This window comes from Labrus bergylta, chromosome 2 (assembly GCF_963930695.1).
Source record: "Labrus bergylta chromosome 2, fLabBer1.1, whole genome shotgun sequence".
Classification (NCBI taxonomy): Eukaryota; Metazoa; Chordata; class Actinopteri; order Labriformes; family Labridae; genus Labrus; species Labrus bergylta.
The window spans coordinates 15,664,349-15,690,394 of record NC_089196.1 but is presented as its reverse complement, the minus strand read 5'-3'; the positions used below and the strand labels follow the sequence as shown (position 1 = coordinate 15,690,394).

Here is a 26,046-nt window from a genome sequence, read left to right as displayed (position 1 = left end):
GTCACTACTGAAACATATGGTCAAGTTCGGTAGTTGACATTATAATTTCGGTAGTGACAAAATGGACTGGTTAGTAGTTAAATCTCATCATTTTGAAATAAATGTGTTCCAAAGTCTTAGAAACAGTGAGTTTCTATAAGTATCATCATTTCAATCATCTATTTACAGCAAATAAGCAATTGATAAGTAATATTTGTACTATAAATGATCATGGATAAACATTCTTCTTCAAAAATAAATTATTTTATTGACCACTAAACATTTGTGTGTAATATTCCCAACATCAGACATGTTTTGAGTTAAACTTAAGCAATAAGGCTGAGGGAATATGATAATAATAATAATAACACTACAAAGAAAATACTGGTCACTACCGAAATACTGATATATTTATATATATATATATTGAGTTATCAACTAAAATGTTATAATACTGATTGGTTAACTGTATGTTCCATCAATTTAAACTCTTAAATCATGCAATGTCTGAGCCCAAACAGCTTATGCCATTCCCCTCTGACAGCTCGTGCTCTTTCTACAGGGCTTTGAAAAAAATACAGGCTACCTAATTAAATAAAACGTGCGTATCTTCCCGAATTGCGATGAGTGATCTTGCCTGGTGCAACCGTGCAACATGGATTTCCTAAATGCAAGCATACAGAAATGACAGATATGTCTCCCCTGTACAATACAAATGTTTAACAGACACCAAACCAGACTCAGTCATTTAAATGTATATGTTTGTCTGTGAATTATGTGTCATGCTATTTCTGCACTTCGTAAAATGTTTCTAGTGAAGGAATAAACCCTAAATGCCTAAAACAGTAAGTATGCAATGTGTGTGTAACTTTAAGACATACCATTGGCTTTGAATACTTTTATGAATTCAGATTATTTAGAAATGCAAATGATGTTTTAGCAGTTTAGATTCCCTTCTAGAGAGCCCCTGAAGTCTAAACAAAAACATGGCATGGCATGCATATACTGTATATATATAACAACCAACAACCATTTTGTCTGAATATATTGAATGGAAGTCTGAATATATTTAATGAAACATTGAATATATTCAATGGAAGTCTGATCTTCCATTCAATATAATAATAATAATAATACATCTGACACAAGAATCTGTTCTGCTGGACTGTTCAGACCCAAGGGGATCTTTGTTGTTTTTATTGGTTTTTTAGATGGGAGTTTCCATCAGTGGTTCTTCCAGATGATCCTGCACGCTCTGGCTCCAAATGTCATTGTGGTAATTTTCATTTTGTTTCATCTTTGTACGATGGGAAAAGGTTGAGGCATGTTGTCCATCAGTGTATGGTGTTAACATGCAGAATAACTGACCTAACATTGTTGACCATGATAGATCATTTCGTACAACACAATTGAAAGAAGAGGCCATAGCAGCACAAATATATGTCAGTTTAAACCCTAAACCAACATTAAGGCTGAAAGAACTAACCTCAGAGACCCCAGACCTGTGCAATAATATGTGTGGATATGAAAATGACTGTCTTAGTAGTATCAGTGGAAGCTGTCAGGCATTCATTCTGATTCTGTATGTCACTTTTTAGAGTGTTACAGTCCTGCTCAATAATTACTTGGCTCAAACTTCAGCCATGTATCTTCATCTTCATCTGCAAATTAGCATCATCAGCAGAAGACAGAGGCTGTGTTGTAAAAGTAGAATATTACTATCTAAATGTGACTCTATGTTAAGCTGAACAAATGGTTCATTCTGCATGAATACAGTGCATGCAGTGTTCAGCATAACCTCATCTTCACACTAAAGTGATCACAGATTGAGCTGGTGATGAAACTCCTGAGTCTGAAACACATTTCTGATGGAACTGTCATTTTGAAAGTGGTCAATTACGCATTTAACAGAGCAGTTCTATTTTCTTATTTTAATTTAATTTTTTGCAAAATTTGCAGCCTTCCCTTTAGAGGAAGTGGTTGCATCTCATATGATCTGAGGAAGGAGACCTACCTCGGTGATTTCATATCCTGTGGCGACTGCACAGTGTTCGAGTTATGTAGTTTCAAAAGGAAGTCCTGAAGTTTTGCCGGTAATTAACAGACTTAAATCTTCTTCTACTGTATATAGCCCTTAACAGTATGCCGATGAACATAAACATCTCATAAATGCGTTTTCTCTGGCCTTTAAAGGTCAAGTGTAGGGTGTCAAATGTCAAAACAAGGTGATCTTACCCACACACTTCACATACACACAAAAAGAACGAGGTTGTGTTTTTATTCAGACAAGCTTTCAGACACAAATTCATGCACTAAACAGTAATGTTAGTACGTTTTTCCACATTTTTCAAAGATCTAAAATGGTTTAATCTCAGGATCCAATGGCAACAACACAGGCTTATAATGTAGTTCTGTTGCATTAAGCAGACTGTGCGCACACAATGAGGCATCCTGGCATCTACAATAACCACACCAAAGCAAAACCACAGGTTGGTGTTATTGACTAAGTACTTGTATTTTCACAAGACATACTGTCATGTTCAAGTCGGTGTACATCCAACCTCAAACTCAACAAGAAAACATAATCAAGGAAATCAAATACAGATGGTTGTGTCAGTGTCACGGGTTGCGAATGGAAAAGAACCAGGTCAGAAGAGTTGCCTTGAGATAGACACCACCAGGCAAAAGAGAAACCTGGGAGGCCCAAAATCACCTGCTGTAAAGATGACACGGGGGCTTGAAAAGATGAGCCTGACATGGGGAAAATGACAACATGGACCCAATGACAGAGTGCAATGGGGGGAGCTCCTTTGAAAATGTATGTACAGTAGGGGATACAGAGGAGTAAGAACTGTAAGTGAGGTTGCTGTACAGCTTAAAACACCTTAACATGAATATATAACTTTTCATCATAAGGTCACTATTACAGATAACAAAGACAATCTACAGCCTGAATGAAAGTTTTTATCTATAAGACATATCTACAGCACCAACATTGTTATCACAAACATGTTTATGAATCTCAAATACTCTGTCTCTGTAAACTAGGAATTAAAGTCTCCATTGAAAGTCTGTTCAAAAAGAGGAGGGGTGTACTGGTGGATCTCATTACACAGATAAAAACAAGATGTCAAATCACTGCAGGAAAACTAAAGTGGAGTTTTGTCTATATTTTCTATCTTTTTTTTACAGATGACTTAGGGCCACACGCAGCAGGAGGCCTGTGATGAGCAGGATGGGGCTGCAGGACACGGCCCCCACACCGTTGGTGTGGTAGTGAGCCCAGGGGTTGGTGGTCCTGCGGGGTCCATTACAGCTGTCACTGAAACAACACTGCATTCTGGCCCCGGGGCTTTCACCCTGAGCCTTGTCACAGAACGATTTAAAGGTGCACGACTTCATCACAGTGTCTGAAACATGGACAGAGAGAGGTGGTTCAGTGCTGTGAACTACATCAACTCGTCATGTACACACTTAAAGGCAAACAGAGGACTGTGGTTATGAACAACAGGTAGGACATCCAGCAGCCCCGGGTCTTGGTTGTATACTACCTGCTGAGCTGGACCTGCTTGACCCTCAGGCTATAATTATTATTTGAAGTCAAATTATCATTGATATAATCAGTATTACAGTTAGGGTTGCTAATATTAGGGATTTCCTAACATTGTCTTTAGCTTTGCTCTCATAAGTGTTGATAATCTTTTTTTGTTGTTGTTGTTCCGTTTGTTAGTCTCGGTCCATCCAGACGCAGCAGATGGCTGTTCACCAATAAGTTTGGTCCTACTTGAGGTTTCTGCCTGTTAAAGGGTTTTCATTTCCACTGTTGTGTAGAAATTCCTCAAAATGATGATGTTACACAGACAAGACCCATTCAATTTAAAGTGAGATATTTTGTTGAGATTTGGCAGTAAAAAAATACAAATTGAATTGGTTACATTCATTAATAACACTATATGCATCAAGAAAACAACTACTTTTGGTAAATGGCTAACTAACCAAAAACAACATCAATTCCTGCATAATGTTTTTTAATGAAAATTTTATAGAGACGTTCTCTGACTATGTGAACAGCATTAGCACTATTTTCTCTGACACCTGACACAAGAAGTTGGTCATCAGTGCAATGCTGACCTCTAGTTTTATTAACTGGACCACGTCATACTTGTGTTGCCTGTGTGTTATAGTGTGTGTGTGTACTCACTGGCCCCTGTGATGGTGGAGCAGGCATCAGCATAGTGAGGGCAGGTTGAGGAGCCCTGTCTGTTGCAGTCCTCCTCATTCATTCCCACACACGAGTAACATTTGAGGGCGTGGCCTTCACAGGTAGAACAGGAGAGAGCACCTATAAGCATTTATATCCACAGGAGGGTGTCGGCATACAGACGAACAACACGCCTGACCTTAACTACATTTAGTAGCAATCAGTATGGCTGTTAGTCCCCTCCTTAAATGAATGAGATGGACAAATTTGTCCAAAATTACAAGATGTCACTAGCAAAAAAAAATAAAATCAGTTTGTTGCCAATAAGTTGACATGTACATCATTCAAGTTATGAGCTGCAACAATTAATCAATCAGACAGTCATTTGAAAGAAATGTTATCCAATCCAGAAAAATAATCAAATCCAGCATTGTATTCGGATCTTTGAGTGGCTTTGGTGAATTTTGAAACACAAGTGTTAAGTATCTGCTGGTTCCAGCTTTCTTAAAGAAGAATCTGCTCTTTTTGGAATTTGGAAAATGAAAAGCTTTTGTTTGACCAAAGAAGCAATCAAAGATGCAGCTTTCAACTCTGGGAAATGATGATAAACATTGTTACAGACTAAACATTTAATGGGTTAATTGTAAAAAAAATAATAAAGTAATCTGCAGGTTAATCCATAACAAATAAATGTAAATTAAAAGACTAATTCAAACCTTGCAAGAATACAAAAATCTATGAAATATTTACATGTCCCAAATTGTCTGGCCATAAGCTCAAACTGTGCTGTCGGGGAAATTAAACATTTCCAATGAATTTACCTGATTTTATGACAGAAAACAATTCTGGTACTTCTGTAAACTCTCAGCTTGGACTCTGCACATTTTTAACAAATAAATCCCCCCCACAACAAACAATGCTGAAATCCCATGTTGCTATGAACTTACTGTGACACACCAGAGAGACAACGAGCAGCAGGGCGAATGTGGTCTTCATGGTATCAGGGTCACTTTGTTTTTAACAGTCCAGAGAAAAAGTGGAGACTGAGGGGATCTGATGGTGAGGATGCCAGGAGGGGGGGGGGAATTTAGGCATGGGAAGGTGTCTGAGGGTATTAAAGTCTTAGGTCTATAATCTCCATCTATGGTGCACAGCCAGCAACCTGTGGTAATGAACTTATTAATCGACCTTAAACAGGGAGACACTGTTGCATTCTAGTAAATGGGAGCTGTTGATCTTGTTCACAGAAACATCACTTCTTGGAGTTTCTAAAACACCTTTTTGTAAGTTTTAACGGCAGTACAATGAAAGTGATGCTTTAAAAAAAAAAAGATAAAGGTCATTATCCACAAGAGTTGCCACCTAAGATAGAACGTGTGTCACTGTGTTGAAATCCATAGTTAGATTTAAGCACTTGAACCCTGAGCAGTAGGCCAAGGCCAAGACATAAAATAAACAACACAGTGAGAGTTAATATCTTTATGTTTTGGTCAGTGCTAAAGGCAATCAGACACTTACCTAAAAGACAAAAATGACAAACATACAGTACAATAAATGTTATTTATTTTTAATTAGTCAAATATACACACACTCTTGCTGTTTGTGTCAATGTGTCGACACAAATGTGAGACCGTCATTTCTATTTTGAATATCTGGTACAAAACAATAATAAAAGATAAGTATAAAGTGGCAAAACAAAAACAAAAAACAACAAAAAACAAAGACTTAAGCAGCTGAGTAACAAGATGTAACACGAAATTAGTGTGGCACAAATATAAACTGTGGCACAACAATGGGTTTGAATTTTAAGAGGATGTACAAGGTAGTAAAGACGCTGACTTCACGAAACTGAGTGTTGAAAACTGAAAAGGACCAAAAATGAGAACTTAATGCTCGGCCTGAATGTTTCAGTTATTTGACCGCAGTTACCCTGATTAAACAGTTAAACTGACAAAGATATCCAGCTGTCTGTCAAGTTTAAAGGACAATTTATTAAGTAGCAAAAGTGTTGGTTTTTTTTCAATCGGAGTAATAACTCTAGTTATAGTATTATACTGGTACCAGTTCTGAAACACTTTCAGTGATACCCGACACAAAGCCAAAGCCTCCTCATTCATTACTAGATAAAGTTACACTGCTGCATCTGCTGTCTGAAAATAAACAAAGAAAGAGACTGGTAGTGTAAACACATCCACATAAAATCAAAGTGGAAAACAAACTCTTACAAAGCTGTCAAACTGTTTTTCCTTTGGTTAACTCTCAATCCGGGACACAGTGATTATTTAAAAACTCAAATTACCATGTACATACTTCAGCACTTGCAAAACTTCAAACATTTTTTGTATCTTCCAATAAATCTAAAATCACTGTTTCCTCCAGTTAGCTTGGATTTTTAACACAGGGTAGTTACTTTTTTTATTAAGTTGATTTTTTGAATCAAACAACACAATGAGACAAAGCTGACACAGTGCCAGCTAAGTCTGTGATTGTCAGGTTTTTATACTCGTCTGTGACTGACTCTCTGTGCAAACTGTTGAGCAGGTACAGCTATCGCTGTTTCTGATAGGCTCATTCTGATTTCATCGTCACTGCTGAATGATGTAAGGCCTCCATGGACGACCACACGTCCTTACACAATCCTAAATCTTTTCTTTCAGATCTCGTATTGCTCGACTCAACCTCATTCCGCCTAACACAAAGCCCCTGAGCTTTCTTTGTCAGAGTAAAGTCTTTGTTTACTTCATAAAAATATATATTTAATGGATTGTTTTTAATGGGAAACAACCTCTTCATAATATACTGTATACATCAATGTAACCCTGCCCCCCACACCCACCCAGGTCAGTCATCCTGTATGAGAGGCTGCTGGGAATTTAAAGGTCCCATATTATGCTTTTTCTGGTTTTATATGCCCTTTAGTGTGTTTTCCAAGTGTCCTGTGCATGTTTAGGCAAATCTATGTGCAAAAAGTCCGCGGAAACGCGGCTTCTCCTACGTCCTCCTGTTAGCTGTAGCATTAGCTGCATGTAACGCTCGGTTCTAGCCCCCCTCGATAAGAATTTGTCAGTCCGACGTCATTGTCAGTGTGAGATCACTGATCTAAGTCCATTGGCTCGTTGTGGCAAGCCCAGCAGCTCATGTTGAAATTTCTGAGACGCTTGCTGAGCAACTGACCAATAACGACAGAGCGGATCGGCAGACCAATCAGAGCAGACTTGGCCCACGTGGGGTCTAACAGTGTGGGCTCAACAGAGCGTAGCTGACAGACTCAGAGCGTAGAGGGAGCAAGGAGGAGCAGCACATGAAAACAGACACTTTTTTCGGATTTTATCTATTGTGAACGCACAAAAGTAGATACATAGATTAAATATACGAACCCCAAAAAGGGCAGAATATGGGCTCTTTACGTTGAGTCACAAGTAGGTTGTTGGCCGGCACGATGGACGGGCAGAAATGCCGACAAAACAACATGATCTTAAACACTTAGTAGGGTCCCAACTCAAATAACAGTTCACGTGTACAGAATCCTCTTGATTCTGGTGTCAAATAGTGAAATCTTAGTACAGGAAGTTACTTTAGACATCTGTACATGAGCAGTCTCTGATTCAGGGCTGGTTAAAGGTATGAGAGCTGGGTCTCTGCTGGGGGACATGCATATCGTCAGTGTTGGCCAGGACTGAAGGGACAGAGGGAGCTGATTCTCAGAAACTGTCTCTCAGTCTATTTTACCCATTTTGGCAATCAGCTCATCACAGATCTTTGTGAGCTCCTCGATCTCTTGATTCTGTGAAAAACAAAGGATAAGTTACAGTGTAAAAAGTAGGAAAATGTTTTATTTTGCATTACTGCATGCTGAAAGTTTATTTTAGAACTGGCATGCAGAGAAATTAGGGCACTTGTAACCTTCTGCAGCAGACTTTGCTCCAGAGACTCATTCTTCATCTGCTCCTTCCTCAGACTGGCGGTCAGCGCCATGCTCTCTGAGCTCCCCTTTGAACGCACCTGAGCTATCTCATCATTGGCCCTGAGAGATACATGGAAATTGGTGACATAAACTTAAGTTCAGAAGTTTTAATAAAACAGATTTTTTTATTACTATTATTGCAGAATTGACAGGTAAATTAGTTCTCCTTTAAATGTACGCATACTTGTCTAGTTTCTCCTCAGCATGAAGTTTCAGTGTCTGGTATCTTTGCTCCTCCTGCTTGACTCTGGACAGATACTCCTGAGCACACTTCTTCAGCACCTCTTCGTTCTGAAGGAGGAAACAAAGGACCTTTTTTCTTATTCATGGTATTTTTTCTTCGGAATAATGTAAGCTCTTTTTAATCTTATTTTATTCTAAATACAGAATTCTAATTTGCACTCGTTTTTTCCTGGCAGCTGACCAGTGTAACCACCACAGCTTTCTGTCTGCCCATTAGCTGCTGCTGTAAACACTGTACAGGTCGACCAGGGGGCCAGATTTCAGATGAAATAGCTCTTAATTGTGTTTTTTTTTTAATCTCTGATCAGTCAGATAATTTTTTGTTATACTTCAATACAAGAAACAGATTATATCAGGACATAATATGTAAATCTCTGCTGCCCTTACCGTTAGGCGACCAACAGCCCCTCATCAAGGGATACATTTAACCTTCTTCTGACCCTAATCCTCTTCCAGCTGACAGTTTGTTCTCAGATCAGCTGATTGCCTCACAACATGAAACTGATACTTCCCTTGAGTGGTTTTCAGAACATGAACTTGTCCTATAAACCCTTACCTTCTTAAAGCCCTCTAGGGTGCTCTTCATATTTTCATAACGCCGGAACACGTCAGAGAGAGAGCGCTCCACTGAGTTCAGGTCTGCCAGGGCTGCTTCCTTCTCGGCCGTCACAGCTTGCAAAGCCTTCTGGGAACTCAGGTTGCTGCGTTGCTCGTCCTCTGACAGAACAAAGATGATTTGTTGAGTTGTAAATAACTCTTCTTTTGTATTTAGTCTGGAGACAGTGATTGTATGAATCTGTAATCTGAATCTGTAATATGTATCAAAGCTGCTACGTGAACACAAACATAAAAAAAAACATTTCTACTCACCGATCATCTGAGCTATTGTCTTCTCATATTCAGCAACTATTTTCCTGTAATCAGACCAAACACATGATAAGTCTTAAAACTTTTATGACAGACTGGTGGGTATCAAAGAGACCTTTTTTCACTGATGAAAAGGAAAATGAAAATTCAGTTAAACCCCAAGGCACTTATTTTTTTTAAAATGGCTCATTTGTGACTTTGTTACTACCCCTGTATCACGCCATTGTGTTAATGTTTCAGTGATCAACAAATAAATGTTCAAATGATTGAAATAAAATGTATTCATAAATGTGTTTTCTAACCTCATCTCAGCAACCTCTTGTCTGCTGCTCTCATATTTTTTCTTCCAGTCATTGGCTTCCACCTCCTTAGTGATGATCTGAAGGAGGAGATGTCCAAGTTAAGCAGAACTTAAAGAAAACCTTGATGACATATTGAGTACTACAGATTAGCATAGTGAGTGTTTGTACCTCCTCTCTAATGAGGGTGAGAACAGCCTGTTTCTCTGCCTCACTGATGCAGATGGAATCCAGGACCTGACTTCCTGTTTTCTGCATTTCACTTCCCCCCAACTTGTTCTTCAGCTTGCATGGGTCCTCAAACTGCAAAGGGAAATCTGTTATTTCAACCTCCTCATGCTAGAACACATTCAGGAGTATAACTGGGCTAAGCCCACACATACTTTTCAAGGACTAAGTAGTGGAGAAATGAATCAGATACTTTACCTTTCACAAAAACAAATAAAAGGTGCATATTTTGGTTAAAGTCTTAAGACCTACTGATTCACATATCTTTTTCTTAATTAAAACACAACTGAGACAGTCTTTTTTTTCTGCACCAGATAGATGCCTGACTTATCTATACTGAACATTTTAACATTCTCTCTCTTTGCTCCTGTTATTTCTGCTCTTCGTTTGGTTCTTGAAAAGAAATTGTTTTATAATTATATTTACATTGTCTAACCCTCTTCATCATCCTCTTGCTTTACTTTCATTGTTCTTACAGATCTCAATCCTTGAACTGCCTCTCCTTTTCTATGCTCTCGCTCCAAATTGTCTATCCATGGATTATGACATATTCTTATCTTCTGCAGCTAATCTAAATCCATCTGTCACCTGAGTACATGATAAGCCTGCAGACACTTAGTACCTCCTGCTGTCCTGTGGATCAGTACAGCCATCATGTCATACAGACGTTCACATTGCAGCTTTAGTAACAGAGCAGGTGGCTCTTAAAATAAAAATGATGCAACCAAAAAAAATATTTTTTAAATATCTCTGGTTAAAAAACACAACAACAACAACAACTGACATACATATCAAAACAGAATGTGCAAACGCGTTAACAATGACAAGTGACAATCAATAACAAGTTTGGACATGTCAGGGCAGCTTTCTATCTGTGAAGGTGACAGAGTATATGGTGGTACAAAGAGTGCTTCATCCCCACCTGGTGGTCACTGTTGGCATCACATGTTACTTTTATTATTTCGAAAAGGAAGACATGCATAAGAGCATACTACTTACACTATAACTCAACATGTATATCTTATCATAAATATATGGGTCTGGATAAGCTTATGTAGGTAAAATCACATGGATGCTTTCTTGTGATGTTTACTCACTACAGAGCAGCAGTCAGAGTCCTCAGGTTTTGATGTCACATGACAGTCTGGAACTGGAAGAAAGAAATAATACTTAAGAGGTGTCACAATATTTTCATCTTCATACATTTCTCTTGGGGCACATTTCTTAGTTCAAAACACAAACACTCAAAGTCACTAAAAGGATTTGAAACTAGTATTTAGTTGTGAAATATTTCTTCCGCCCACACGTTGAGATAAGTTCACTTATTTCCAGTATGATTTGTTAGAACAAAAATGAGCATTACCGGAGATACACTGAATATAATTCATACACTTATAAACCCTGGGCCCTGTAGAGTTGCATGTGTTAAGACAAAGACAGAGAATATTCAGAGTGAAAAAAATGTATGCCTCAAGGAAAGCTACCGCTGCAGGCTACTGCACTAAAAGCAGTGATTCACTATCACGCAACATGTGATTCAGTCTGAAACTAAATCTGTCGCGGGCAGCCTGAAGGTACCTGTGTGATCATCTGAATATGTTTATTAACACCAAAACTGCTTCCTCAAACAGCACAACAGAGCAAGCACTCTGTACGTCTGCTCTGAACAACTCTGCTGCAGTGTTGGCCACACAGCCACAAGGTTAAATGCAGAACTATGCATTCAGTTAATAATTACAGTTGTGCCTGTAAGGCATGATAACAGCCTCTCTGTGTGTATTAAGGGAAGTATGATGCCAAAACTTGAACATGCAGTTATATAATCTCTCTCACCGAGAAGAGTAATCACTGATTGACTACTCTATCAGTGTGTGCCCTCAAACATGCAGACATGAGAAAAACATTCAGATCAATTTTCATTGATTCTTTACTCACTGCTCTCGTCCTTGTCTGGTTTGACACCGACACTACTTGCCAACTTCTCTTCATCTGTGGCATGGTCTCTGTGATGCTCATCCTTTAACAACAAGCAGAATCAACACCACAGACAACGTAAAACTTTAAGGGGAGATAACAAGGAAACATAGAGAGTCCAATGAGCCCATTATGAATTCTAACCTGTTCGTTGAGGTCCTTTTGGATGGGCTGGTTCTGCTGCGCTTTACAAGAGTTTCTGAAAAAGGTCAAAAACAACATCAGTGTTAACAAATCAAATCAATATCTGTCTGTGAGCGTAAACACTGGGCGGTGTAATGATGAAAGACAAAAGCAGGAGCCTGACAGTCACTCCTCATCGCTCTGTTGTGTGTGTTTTGAGTTTGCGTGGTCTTACAGTAGAAAAAGCAGATTCATGAAAAAATAAATATTGAAAATCAAGCAGATTACTGACAAAAAAATAAGTAACATTATGGACAAATTCCAACAAGAATAACAGTGGTTGCAAAAAGAAATAGATGGAATTTCAGGGTTTCCATGAGCACTCTTTAATGACTATATAAATCAACTCCATACACTTGTCTCTCTTCTTTGCTTTGTGGTAAATTTAGATCTGATGGATGGCACATTAGGCTGTGGAGTGATCCAGGACTTTGTCTTGTTTTAAGAGCAGCAAAGACTGAAGTTTAAAACACACACATGGTTCTACAGTACTTACAACAGAACACAGAGGAAATGAACTTGCTCAGCAGTCCTGGTACCACACAGAGAGAAAGGAAACATAATGACAGGTTTGGAAGGATCAGGAAGGGAAGACACAGGAGAGGATGGGACAGTTAGGTTTAACACAAGACGAGTGCAGGGTTATTATAGTTTAGTAAGTAAAAAATAAAAAGGAATAAAACTGGACATCCTTTTATCTTTAGGTTACTAGCCCCAGGTTTAATCTTTGAAGAACATGGGGCTGGGTGAATGTGGAGAGAAATCTAATTTTATCTTCAGATGGTCAATATGTTTAAAATGTTTAGAAAAGAAAGAATTACTGGTTTGATTGCAGAACAGTGGGGTGTAGTGATTTAGCTCCAAAATATAAGAAAACAACTTTATAATCTATTCTAAGTGCACAATGTAAAACTTGAGCTTTCCTGGCAGCAGGCGTTATGGTTAGTAATACATAAACAAAAAGCCAATGATTATAAATGTGCTGTTTCTTTACTTTGTCAGTCAAAGTAAGATAGAGCTGGATCAGGATTATTTTTTAGTAAAAGACCTTACACAAGAGGGCACTGTTGGTCCATTGTACTACTCTATGAACAGAGAACAGCCTCCCTTAATTATAATCCTTGAAGAAATGTAAACAAACTAAAAACAAATGTAACTGAAATCTGAACTCATAATAAAAGTTAACTTATATTCTAAAATAACTCAAAGCAATATCACAAATTTAAAACTAGAATTACACTGGTGAAAAACATGGATGTGGAGAAGAAGAAAAAACTTCTGACAGATATCAAAAGATGGCCGTTACAGCCTATAATGTTTTACTCACGAGATAATCGGGCTGTGTTTTGTGTTTGAGTTCAAGTTGCCGTTAAGTAAATCAGGGTCCACACAGATGCCATGACTGGGGATCAAGTTTGAGTCCGGGCTGGAGTCAGACGTCACTGGAGCCTCATCGTCCACCTCTGAAGGATCTGGTTTGTTTAGCGAGGAGAGGACACACAGTGACGGGGGCCGTAGGGCGTGAGGCTGGGGGATCAAGCTGGATGGGGAGAGACCCTCACGAGGACTGGATTTGCTGCTGAGGGTCAGGTTAAGGTTCTGGTCCAAACCAAAGCTGCTGCCGTTTTGTGAGGAGCCGGCGAGATTGTTTAAGGAATCAACTTCTTGAGATGAAACAGCACCCACACTCTGATTTGAGTTCTTGTCCAGAAAGTGATTTGTTACATCAGCAAGACCTGTGCAAAGGGAAGAAGAGTGAGTTAGAATGTGTTACTAGTTTAAATACAACATTTCAAATGCAGAATGTGCTTCACTTTGAAAACTAGGACAAGATGAAGTTACAATGGTAGAGATCCCAGAGAAATGCTATCAGACTAAAAGCCATCAAATTTAATGCATAAAATGTGTAATCATGTGCCGTAAACTGGTCTTTTTGACCATTACACCTGAAATAATAGTACTCTCTTGTGCATATCGGGGCTCCAGAATTTGTTGCAAACAAACACTGACTAAACAACACAATCAACAACAACAACAAAAACATCAACAACACTATGACAGCGGTGAGAGTGGACCGAAAAAGTGAAGGTTCAGGCTGGGCAGCCAAGCCATGATAAAACCTTCTATAAAGCTCTATATAGATGAAGGTAGCTTAAAGGGATACTTCACCCATTTGACCCAGTGACATAAAATGACAATTTTTGCGTCACTGGAAGCTGTTGCGGTTAGCGGGGTGAAACTACAACGCTATTTCCTCATATTTTCGACCACTGAAGCTACAGACCAATCACAGATCAGTGGGTGGGAACTCACTCCCAGAATCGAAACTTAACATCCGCCATATTGCTTGGAAGCTATGCTAACAGGCTCTATGGAGAAAGCTGATAATATAAATATAAATAAAAAATATATAAATATAGTGGCGAGATGGCTGCTGTCGACAGGCCGGTCTTGTGTTTTGGCTGATGCGGCCCGCCGCGACACAGGAACGGCCTGTCAGCAGCAACCATCTCGCGGCTATATTACTATATTGCCACCGCTGGCCACTGCCAGCTCAGCAGCCAAGACATAATGCCTGCCTGTCGGTGGCGGTGAGGACGAGGAGCCCGGGCCGGCTCGAGCTGGGGCGGACTGGTAGTGTCGGTGCTCTCACTGTTTGCCTATGGACACAGACATAGAGTCTGTTTTCTGCCAGGAATTTCCAAGATCAATTCTGGAAGAAATCTCTGAATCAGTTGATGAAATGGCCTCATGTGTCTGTAAATGTTTTTATTACTATATTTCTACTGCTATACTGTATATTTTGAAGAAACTGTATTGATCGAATTTCCCTCTGGAATTAATAAAGTATTTCTGATTCTGAACTAGAGGACCTTAGTGGGAGTGGCCTGCGGTGCTGTGCATTCTGGGATTTGGTGTCTTTCATCAACATGAGCCAAAAACACACTTTCTGCCTTTTCTCGGCCAAGAAGGCACCAACTTCAACATTTATTTCACATTTCTACTACATATATGACCCAATGTCAATACAGTTCATTTTTCAACGGGTGAAGTATCCCTTTAATATTTAGTTGCTGCTTTCAGGCTTTCCGTTGTATTGCAGGAAGCATATAACAGAAAAAGGTAGTAGGAGAGAACCTTGAGCAACAGAAGAAAAGACAGAGTTTCAGATAAAGACGTATAGTTACCAGCATTGCAGCGTAAGTTTCACAGTACTTAAACAAGAAAACTCCACATCAGACATCCTTTGGCTTCTTAACTATTTAACAGTCTTTATAAGGGATTTAAACTAAGAGTGAGGGCCTCTAAAGCCCCTGTTAGATCACTTAAGATGTCTGCGGGCTTCCTCTCAGAACACTTCACATCCTGTGTCCTCACATATCCCGTTAACTGCTAACGACCACAGAAGCAGGCTGCTCTCTGTTGAGTCATACTGCTGCTAAAACACAAGGCTCTCTGTTCCTGAAAAACACACCCACACAAACTGTAAAACTCACACAGCTACATAGAATAATAACACTTAAATAACTTTACTGCTGTACCCCCCTCCTGTACTTCTCCTGAACGTGCACACAACATGAATGAAGTCATTGTGGTTTCACCTCAGGGGGTTATAGCTTCTCACATCGTCTGTTATGTGTGATGGCTAATGTGTTAGTCTATTACATCACACATTCAATTAATGCAGGTTTATGTACACTTCTGCTCAAAATCTGTGTACTTTCAGACACAAACACACCCTCAAAGACAAGGAACAGATGCAGAGAAACCACACCCAGTCACACTGAGCACACACCACCACGTGGCCTGGCAACAAAAACAACGGCAGACTTTGCAGCAGTTTCACACAAAAAAAAGAGGAAAAGGAGACAAAGAGGGAAGTGTAAAAGAAACAGGTAATAATATTTCAGTCTTGGTTCAATAATAAATATAGTTCGATTGTGGACTGTGGTTGTTCCCATGGACAGACAGTGGATCCCCCCCTGAGCTGTAAGAGTCTAATTAAAGTGAAACTGAACATCAGTTTCTCCCCACAGCTAATCTTTTATTAAAGAGACTAACCCAGATATTGTACATGACTCTTTGAGCATGAAAAAGAGGACTAATTGTCTGCAATCTCCATTCATTAATAACACATTAATCGGTCTGTTGTTATCTAGCACATTGTCCCATATGCTGGGGTCAATGCAAGCCAAGCAAGCCAAGCAATCCAAAACATGCAGACCAATTCCATAATTTAAACAAAGGAAATGTCTAAACCAATTACTTCTAGTAGATTGAAGGGGAGAACTACTGTTTCCATTGGGGCCGATACCGATATATCAGAGAACTGCTGGTGTAATACAGTGATACTCAAATGAAAATGGTATTAGACTTATAAATAAATCCAGTAATATCGGCGCATATCTGCGATAAAATTAGCCCATACTAAAAGTCACTTGATATGTTAATATAGGCCGATATGACCGGCTTGTTGATTAATCGGTTGGGTTCTAGTTTCCATACATCATTTATATTATTAGTGTTATTTTGACAAAGAAGATTCACTTTAGATGATCTATTGTCATTACTCATGGAACAATCACCTTGAGTCTTCAATGAGCCTCAGATTTGTTGAAGTTTTGGGGCCTATTTAGGAGAAACGAATCTAAAATTAAGTTGTAAAATCTTGTGTATGGTTATAACTGCAATTTATCTTATATTTGAAAAGATACTAAAATGAACAGATCATTCTATATGTGTGGGTATAAGTCATTTCATCTGGGAATTTTTCATTTGCAGTGTATGTATCGGGCATGTCGGTTAAAATAGGTTTAATATTTTTTCTGAAACCATAAAAAAATAGAAGTGACTCATCTCACCTGATTGGTTGGAGTTGTCCAGTTGGCTCAGAAGCTTTACAACACCCGGAGACTCTGCCTCTGGAGTCTCAAAGGTCCCCTCTGAGTCTGAACTGTTGAGAGAGAGAGAAAGATCTTAACAAAATGTCACATTGTCAGGTAACAACAGAATGTTTGACTGGTTATCAAAGTGCTGAAAGTGTGCTGAAACTGACAAATTTGATCCAGAACACAAAATTGACTCTTCTTATGAGGTGATCCAGATAAAAACACATTGTCTGATTTCAAGCTGTAAGAGTGCTTCTTAAACAGCAGACTACTGTCCTTGAGAACAAAGAAGCATTGACAATCTTCATGTTAGTCTATAAACAGCTGCTAAATGAAGTGTACATAACAATAAAGGTTGTGGTTGTGTGTTGCATTCTAAGAAAGAAGCATCTACTTTCCAGCATCAATCTTTGTTGTCTTCAAGTGAAATGAAAACAAAAGATTTCAGAGCAGCTCAAAGTAAACAAGCTGCTTTTATTCTAAAGGAAGGGAGAGGAAGGGAGAGGAAGTGGAGTCCTACAAGGCCATCTGCATCCTTTGCCCCACGAATAGGACGCTCTGAAACCAGCCAGACATATAAACACTGAGTCTGCTGTGTCAGCTGCCGAGACAGCCAGCGAAAATGTATTTCCAAACAGTGGAGAAACAAAAAGGAAGAGTGAGACAGGGAGAGTGAGCGTTGATGTGGTTTTGTGTGTGTGTGTGTGTGTGTGTGTGTCTACCCGTTCCCAGGCTCTCGAACGCACATCAAAACGTCCGCACTCTAATGAAAAACAGCACACAAGGAGCAAAGCTCTCAGAGCCAACACCCGACCACACTCCATCTCTGATCCAAGCTCACACCAACACATTCACACAGCTCTATACAAAAACACCGCCACACAAAGCTAATCCTAATATACATAACCCAGCCCCCACACTCACTTTCTCACACACACACACACACACACACACACACACACACACACACACACACACACACACACATACACACACACACACACACACACACACACACACACACACACACATACACATACACATACACACACACACACACACACACACACACAATGAATCACGTCCCAGTGATGGCCCCAACGGCTGCAATCCTGGATGGTTACTTAGGAACTAAAAATGGACAGAAAAAGAATCAAAAGCTTTGGAAACTGTGGCTCTTTTCCCTTTCCTGAACTTTCAGCAACTGTTCCCCGACTGCCAAACATCCCTCACACACATAAAAACCGGCCTAAACAGTCAGAGTCTTAAAAGGAAACCGATTGAAGCACTAATAAAGACTCTTTCTTGTTTAAGGATGCAGTATTGACTAAGACACTGACAGCATGAGACAGCCACTGATACAACAGTATGCAGTAGGAAAGAATCTGAAATGATACCAGAGTAACAGTCGGTTTGTCAGTCTGTGGACGTATCAACCACCTGTCAGTATGACTCAGGGGAATCTGCATGCAGACTCATATATGCACTCAATCAATCTATCGCTGTTTAAGTGGAAGAAAATACAGAAAATGACTCCTTACATCCGAGGTATCTCCCTTTTTTATACAGGTCCACATTTAAACTCACCATCTCTCTCTCTTTCTCTCTCTCTATCACGCACACACATAAACATTGTGGCCTAGCCCTCTTACTTGTCCTCTCCATCATCCTTGGATCCTGGCTGCCCCTCGTTGTCCCCCCCACTCCCAGTCACTGCTGTCCAGGTCCATTTGGCCCACTGGACCGGAGACAACCAGGACATCTCTACACCGCGCTGAGTCTTTAACCTGCTGCGTCCTCCGAGATATACCGGTGAACTTCCTCTTCCTCTGGATTAGTTTAGATAATCACAGTTGTCAATCTGTATTTTTGTTTACTGAGAAAAAAGCGACTCTCATGAAGAAGCTGTGGATTTGTGTTCGCGCCCCTCTCTCTTCCGGACGTCTGCTTCAGTCGCACTCCTTTTCTATATCGCGTGCTCACTTCCTCCTCTTGGTTAGCGATTCAGTGCTGTCATCCTGCTACTCGGTGTTGTTGATTCTCGTGAGAAAGAAACGTGGCTCACGCTGCTGCAGTCGCTGTCTCTGTAGCTGCTTTGCTTTCAACAGCACTGACTCACACGGTGCAGATTACTGGAGCATCAGTAGTCATACTCTCTCTCTCTCTCTCTCCTTTCCTCTGCCCTCCCCTCTCTTTCTGTCTGGGTGGACGATCAGCTGGTTCACAGACATCAGCTCGCTCTGCTCCTGCGTGTTTGTGAACTTTGCCTCTCCCCTCACTGAATCTTTCACAGTGTGTCGACAGTATGGGGATAAGGGAGTGGGGGGGGGGGGGGGGGGGGGGGGGGGAGGAGAGGGAATGCTTCCTGTTTTAACAGCAGAGAAAAGTCTGGTAACGGCTGGGACAGACGGACTACCAGACACATGTGTCTTAAAAAAGAGTACGGAAAGAAAGGGAGGAAATGATGAGGCCAACAGTAAATTTTAGAATAGAAAAAAACGTGTTTACATTGGAGATGGAAGTCATCGTGTTTCCTGGTAGATTGACCTTCTAGAAAAGCTCATCTCACAGAAACAAAACCCTAATTTTCGAAAACTTTGAAATATAATGCATTTTTAAAACCTTTTCAGGGATATAGCATTCTTTAGGATCACTTTTAACACAGATATTGTATCTTTCTATTCCTTTACACTTAACAGGACTGAATGCATTTCTGTATGTAAATTAACATACTGGCAGGTTTGGGCAGCCCGTGATGTGTTTGAAAGGTAATCTGAGTTGTTAATGGTTTGTTTACTTTGCAGCTCCCAGCAGGGGCTGCGGAAAACTGTGATTGTGACTCAAAGCTTCCCGAAAAGAACACTTGTGCCTATTTAGGATCAACGGAGACAAAAAGACATTTTAACAAGGATTTCAAGTGTTCCCTGACTGAATACATACTACAATCAAAACAGATAGATAACATCTGGATGTTATATTTAGCAGTTAATTTCAGAATGTGTGAACCATAGAGTAGAGGATCTATTTTTCCGTAAAGAAAAAATAACCAGGCCAGGCAGCAAACAAATCAATACAGACAACCTAGATTCAGGAGTAATGGTTCAAAACCAATCGGACTGGCAGAAAAGAGGTCTGGATGAAAGCTCTCACGGCTGCGCAAACACACATTTTCACATGTGCAATAAAGGCTGCTGGATGGCTTATGTAACTGTAAGTCCAGGCTTTACGGTTTATGCATCTCTCTCGCTCACTCACTCTCTTAAACACACTATAACTACACACACATCTAGGCCAGATGAAATGTGTTCTTTAAAAGACCATGGACCATGGATAATGTAATAAAGGGAGGATGTGTGAGCCACAGTGGAAAAAAAGGTGGGAATGGTATGAAAGCAGTAGCAGTGATCTGCTTTTCTTCCTGTGGTTTACTGCTCACATGAAGAAAAAAGACAAGGATAAAAAGCAGAAGCTCCTGATCACACAGAGCTGCTCCACAAAAGACAGGCAGGCAAGAGAGATGAAAACATGCATGAACAAACACTCTCAAAAATAATGTCACACACTGGTGAACACACAGAAAGAGTCTCTGTTCAGGATGTGATAGCTGGACTGAAAAAATGGAGCACATTAGAGGCACGGCAGATGAACAACGGCATTAATTAAAAATGGGTAGTGACAAAGAGATAACAAGCGAAGGCAGAAAGAGCGAGTTTTTGGGCAGGACTGGTACCTGAAATGCCCTTTTGTTTTTTCTCAAACATTCCTGGCATTGTCCCCTTTCCCTCCTTTGTTTCTCTGTGTATCAGTGAGAACAGTTGAGAGGACAAACCTGTCTGTCTTGCAGAAGACATTATCTGCCTGAAGCTGACAATCCCCCTGAAGCTCGCAGCATGATCAGACTTAATGGACATCCTGAATTTCACAAATGGTTTACTTTGCTACATGCTTCAGCTTTAAACTAGCCTCATGACATGAAAGGACACACAGAACAAATGTGTCTTATTCACATATGGAGAGGGCATGACAAACTGGGTAGATTATCCCTAGCTCTCTCCCTGACAGAGAGGTGAACCACAGAAAGGGAAGAAAAAGAAAAAGGCAACAGCTCTTATGTAATACCTTACAGCCACAAATAGCACACAGTGAAACAGTGGCAAACCAGCACATACAGTACACCCATATGTGAGCTAGAGCTGCCATCTTGGAACACACATAGAAATGTTCATGTTACACTATATAAACTGTAGCCTAGCAGGTTATTATGTGTGTCTCCTTCCAGTTTATCCGACAAGAATGCACATCCTTAATCATCAATTATACTTTGATTGACAGCAGCATGTGTGGTAACTATGAGCTAAGAATAAACCCAGCAATGATAAATATGTCTGTGAGCCACAACAGAGACGATGTGATCGGGGATGAGATAACTAAGTGTGTGCTCACACCGAAAATCTGAGAAGCTTTTTTATCTCATACATATTATTAAGCACTACATGACGACAAACGCTAAACAGTCAAGCTCACATGTAGTATAGCACCACCCTGAGGTCAGCTCAAGGTGATGCAATTCTTCACAACAAAGTATCTAAAAACATGATTAGAGTAATACCTGCTAGCTGCATGGCTCTGAAGATGGCAATGTCTGTCTATATGATCACTGATTCGGACTGACATATCAGTCACTGCAGCCTCTGGATGGAAAAATATTCATACAGCAAAGAGGATGAATAATAAAGATATTTGTGATCCGCTAAGTGTTCCCCAGGCATCATCAATAAGTCAAAACCTGAGTTAGTCCAATACATGAGAAACTACTAACATTCTCATCAGCATTAGCTAATGGTAAATGCTAATCACCAATGTTAGCAGAGTAACATGCTTAATTAAGAGGATGATCAAGAGAAGCACTGTACTTACAAATCATCACCGTGTCACCAACACCAGGACATCAGCATTGTTTTGGTGAGCATGTTGAATAGCTAGTTGATGATAGTATTTAGCTCTTTGCACCACTGTGCCTAAGAACTATACCTCACAGAGCAGCTCGCTTGGAAGCTGACTCTCATTCTTGTATTTCCCCAGATGATGACTCATGATCATTTCTGGTAAAATTAGGTCATTTTGTATTATCAGTCATAGAGAAAGCCTGTATTAGAAAAAATAATAACCCTCATGTTGATCTTAACCCCTAGAGATATAGGCATTTTGTCCTCATAATCTTTCTCTGAATGTTATATATATTACTTTTATACCCAGTACCAGAGGTGTCAAAAGTATTGAAATTCATTACTCAGGTAGAAGTATAGATACTAGGGTTTAGAAAGACTTCTGTAGAAGTTGAAGTATCAACTCAAGCTTTTTACTCAAGTAAAAGTGTAAAAGTACTGGTTTCAAAACTACTTAAAGTATAAAAGTAAAAGTAATGTAAGGGGAAAAAAATGCCATTAAGGACAAAAGATTAGGCCGCACCACAGCGTGTTGGAATGGTATATGTTTATACTTCTCATCCAACCACAATCAAATTCACTCTATCCGGATGGCGCGATTTATCTGGATAGGGTTTTTGTTTTTTTTGTGTTTTTTTGAACGATGACAAGCAGGAATGAAAACAAGCCGAAATGAAATAGGAGTAACGAGGCTATTTTACAAAATATAAGGAGTAGAAAGTACAGATAATTGTGTGAAAATGTAATAAGTAGAAGTAAAAAGTCGGCTGAAAAATAATTACTCCTGTAAAGTATAGATACTCAAAATTTCTACTTAAGAAAGGTAACAAAGTATTTGTACTTTGTTACTTGACACCTCTGCCCAGTACGGCTAATAATACAACAGGTAGAGTGATGCTGCTCTGCGGCTGACATCCACAAGAGTCATCATCTACTTATGTCTGACTGTCTGTCCATGTCCAACATCTTCATATTTCAGATTGTGCTGTGTAATTGCAGCTTTCATTCTTTTGGCCGAATTTAAGACTCCGACACTAACCCTGAACGCTGAAATTAGATAATTAAAATATTCTATAAAAAGGCCATAGGTTGCGTTAGTTTTGTATGAACTTGATAGAGAGCAACATACAAGTTATTTATAATACAAGGAAGTTGTGTAAAGTTGTCATGTGTGTGCTGTGCTGATGCTGACATGTTCCAATATAAGGAATGGGCACGAGAACTTATGGGTTGCATTTATTCCCAAGTCTTTGCATGTGAGACATGAACATGTGAGCAACATGTGAGGTGTGCTTATATAAAAAGACAGCATCTAGTATAAGCAGAATGTATTGTTGGGTCTAACTTCTTGCCTTCCTCTGTAATACAGCTCCATCTAGTGGTTGGTCCTGTACTCTCAACCAGACCCTTCACATAATGAAATGTTATTACATAAAGCACAGCAGCACTAGTGACTATACCACAGTGGGGAAGATGAAAGACCCTACAGAGAGAACAGAAGTGAAAGAGAAAGCCCCAGAGACACATAACAGGGAGCTTTGGGAGATGAAACAGGGGTGACCATGGAGACAAATTGGGTAATGGTCCCAATGTAAGACATGTGAGTAGGCTTTGCACATACAGGGGCAAAAGAAGGTAGTAGTGCTTACAATATTTACTAAAAAAAAATCATTTTTATACTGCATCTCAGCATTATCGCTAAAAGAATAAAAAACACAGATTGAGAGATAGCGATAGAGAGAGTCAGGATGCTCCAAAGTCTTTGACATACTTTTGGGAAGCAGGACTGTGAACCTCTGCATCTTTAATACAGAGCCCAATTAGCTGCAAACAGAGCAGAAAGCTAGCACAGAGAGAAAAGACTGAATGGAGCAGAGGCGCGACAGAACATGAGAATAACGAACTGACAGTAGCGTGATAAAACAAGAAGAGAAATAATAAAGAGAACAAGGGAGTGGAGAGGAGGGGGGTTTACTCAGGAGGAGTCATGTACAGACACCAACAGAGCTATTGTTCATCCCTACAGGAGGCACACAAGTACTCACAATTGCCAGACAATAGTGCATGTACATAGTACACACATGCACGCACAGAGCAGGAACACAACTCATCCCCTACTGTTCTACTTTCAGTTTCTCCATCCTTATAAACCCATTCTAACAAGGTTTCATTTTTCATTAAAATTGCCATACACGACTTGAAAAGTGTAAATTTGACTTCAATTCAAAAACATAACTATTACACATGTCTATTTATTTTTAAGTGAAGGCCTTAACATGGGTATAATTCAGTAGTTTCACTTCCTTGCTGGGAAACCTAGTCTGTTTGGGTTACAAATACATAATTCAAATGTATTTTTTTAAATCATTTTGTGTCTATCATTTATTCATAATGTGTCTTGGCAAAGATATGAGAACATTTGGAGCCAATGCTGACCTGAACTCCTACCACTACAGCAAGAAATGAGCTCCAAATGCAGGGCAGTCTCTTCCCAAATGAGGGACCATGCGCATGTTCAGGGCTTTGTAAAACTGAAAGCAGTCTTTGCATCAAAGGCTGCTCCAGTTAAGACATGAGACGAATGATTAAGCCAACTAAAATTAGACCAGAAGCTGGAAACTAAGTTCCCATGATGCTAGATGGCTTCTCAGTTTTCTCAAAGGGAGGACCCCAACCCCCACCTGCCCTATCACAAACACAGATGAATCCTACAGTATGTTTTCTGTATGTAATGATATCTCTCACATCCCTTGCTTTTCTGTTACAAAGGATATTTCCCGGCTATTGCTAAAACATTTGCTCATTACCTGACGACCCTGCTTCTTAATTTAAAAACTGCAGTTCTCCATGACTTCAGAGGCAACACAGTGATATTAAAGAAATGAGTGATTGAATAAGGCTTGTCTGAGTATTTTACACGTGACAGCAGAAAGTGTTTTTGCTACAAGGGGCTTACAGAGGCTTTTAAAAATGGAGATTTAAAGCATCACTGGGTCCAGCAGGGAGGACAAAGTAATAGGGCTCACTCTATGTCACAAAGGATTAGAGCAAAGAAAGAGGGAGCTTGCTGGTTTAGTGCTTCTAAGCTCTGATGAATGCCTTAGCAACACTGTCTCTTTCACTTTCCCTTTATTTCTGACAAGATGATGGCCCTTGATAGATAGCTACACTTCATACATCACACAGTGTTTTGAGGATGTCAACCACAGTGAATGAACAGACTAGGAAGATGAGCCAAAAATAAACTGTAGAGCTTGTATGATAAAAATACCACTTCAGAATTAGGGTCACAACTACATAATTAATATCCAGCAGCAGCAGCAATTTATCTTCTGCTGTTATACAGTAGCTACAAAAGCTGCTGCTGAAATGTCAAACAAATGAGGGATGATTGGACACTTTCAGAAGAAGCATGACCCGATCAGCTCATGTTCAGCCTCTCTGCTAATGACATCACTCCCTCTTTCCTTAAATTTGAATACCAAAACAGCATTCAAAATAGCACGGCAGGGATATTGTCAAGCAGGGGGAAGTCTTAGCGTCGAGGACTCAGCTTCGCCCTTCAACACCTAATCGCTCACTCCTCATTGTTACAGAACCACTGAGATCACAAAACAACACAATCTTAGGAGCAAGATTGATCAGTCAGTCGGCAGCAACCACCACCGCTATTTCAGAGCATCTCTGTCTCTGCATGTTCCCTTGTCTCACTCGCACATGAAAACATACAAAAACAAAAACATTATCCCATCTTACATGCTGCTCTTCTTCCTCTGAGAGCTGACAGATCCCTTCCTGCTTTGGCTGAGGGAGCCCCCCATGGCAACAGCTGAGTGTGTGTTTGTCTCGGGTTTATCCCAGATGCTCCGTCTGTCCTTGTCCCTCTCCCTGGATTCACCTCTGCCTCTCCTCCAAGCAGCCTGGCTCAGTGTCGGAGCCCCACACGACCCTGCTTCTCATCACTGTTTTGCATTTATTTACCAACCAGCTTCTCTCTTATCCTCGTCGTTTCTCTGCCACTGTCTCTGTCGATGCCGTACAGTGCAAATGCTTGTGGGAACTATAGATGCCACATGAATAGCCCTGCTTACAGCCCCACCTCCTCGCTCTACTTCTCTCCCCACCCACTGAAAGCTCTATCTCTCTCTCTCTCTCTCTCCCTCACACACACCAGGGGCAGATGACATTTACTTGACAGCCATTGCATAGCCTTCAGAGTGTGTGTGTGAGTGCAGGGGGTGTTTAAAGACCAATAAGGGGAGTGGGGGGTATC

At 40.1% G+C, this 26,046-nt stretch overlaps 2 protein-coding genes across 5 annotated transcripts; both read right to left on the bottom strand.

Annotated features, from left to right (window-relative positions):
• Positions 1-2,241: 2,241 nt before the first annotated feature.
• On the bottom strand, positions 2,242-5,586 carry si:ch211-113d22.2 (three-finger toxin MALT0052C). 2 transcript variants are annotated; one of them, XM_065965909.1, is made up of 3 exons: positions 5,128-5,586; positions 4,181-4,321; positions 2,242-3,389 (listed from the first exon to the last, which is right to left on the bottom strand). In XM_065965909.1, the coding sequence occupies exons 1-3, from the start codon at positions 5,174-5,176 to the stop codon at positions 3,166-3,168; spliced, it is 414 nt and encodes a 137-aa protein (XP_065821981.1). In that variant the 5' UTR covers positions 5,177-5,586; the 3' UTR covers positions 2,242-3,165. The 2 variants fall into 2 exon arrangements, with proteins under 2 accessions (XP_065821981.1, XP_020505524.1); XM_020649868.3 differs by having other exon boundaries at positions 4,181-4,294.
• Positions 5,587-5,726: 140 nt separating this feature from the next.
• On the bottom strand, positions 5,727-25,822 carry LOC109995995 (transforming acidic coiled-coil-containing protein 1). Of its 3 annotated transcripts, none has more exons than XM_020649922.3 (13): positions 25,530-25,822; positions 16,801-16,892; positions 13,266-13,674; positions 11,900-11,954; positions 11,717-11,798; positions 10,879-10,931; positions 9,725-9,856; positions 9,557-9,633; positions 9,258-9,301; positions 8,944-9,104; positions 8,329-8,435; positions 8,084-8,204; positions 5,727-7,964 (listed from the first exon to the last, which is right to left on the bottom strand). In XM_020649922.3, the coding sequence occupies exons 1-13, from the start codon at positions 25,592-25,594 to the stop codon at positions 7,896-7,898; spliced, it is 1,467 nt and encodes a 488-aa protein (XP_020505578.2). In that variant the 5' UTR covers positions 25,595-25,822; the 3' UTR covers positions 5,727-7,895. The 3 variants fall into 3 exon arrangements, with proteins under 3 accessions (XP_020505578.2, XP_020505577.2, XP_065821962.1); XM_020649921.3 differs by lacking the exon at positions 25,530-25,822 and adding an exon at positions 18,480-19,090; XM_065965890.1 differs by lacking the exon at positions 25,530-25,822 and adding an exon at positions 17,550-17,590.
• Positions 25,823-26,046: the final 224 nt, after the last annotated feature.

What these genes read in the sequence shown, in the direction of transcription:
- si:ch211-113d22.2 (XM_065965909.1), bottom strand. Translation starts at nt 5,176, where the DNA reads ATGAAGACCACATTCGCCCTGCTGCTCGTTGTCTCTCTGGTGTGTCAC. An exon ending in TGTCTCTCTGGTGTGTCACA is followed by an intron (nt 4,322 to 5,127) that starts GTAAGTTCATAG and finishes AAATGCTTATAG; the next exon opens with GTGCTCTCTCCTGTTCTACC. An exon ending in CTCCACCATCACAGGGGCCA is followed by an intron (nt 3,390 to 4,180) that starts GTGAGTACACAC and finishes TCCATGTTTCAG; the next exon opens with ACACTGTGATGAAGTCGTGC.
- LOC109995995 (XM_020649921.3), bottom strand. Translation starts at nt 18,589, where the DNA reads ATGTCCTGGTTGTCTCCGGTCCAGTGGGCCAAATGGACCTGGACAGCA. An exon ending in AAAAGGACCTCAACGAACAG is followed by an intron (nt 11,799 to 11,899) that starts GTTAGAATTCAT and finishes TTGTTGTTAAAG; the next exon opens with GATGAGCATCACAGAGACCA. An exon ending in CCCTAGAGGGCTTTAAGAAG is followed by an intron (nt 8,436 to 8,943) that starts GTAAGGGTTTAT and finishes TTCCTCCTTCAG; the next exon opens with AACGAAGAGGTGCTGAAGAA.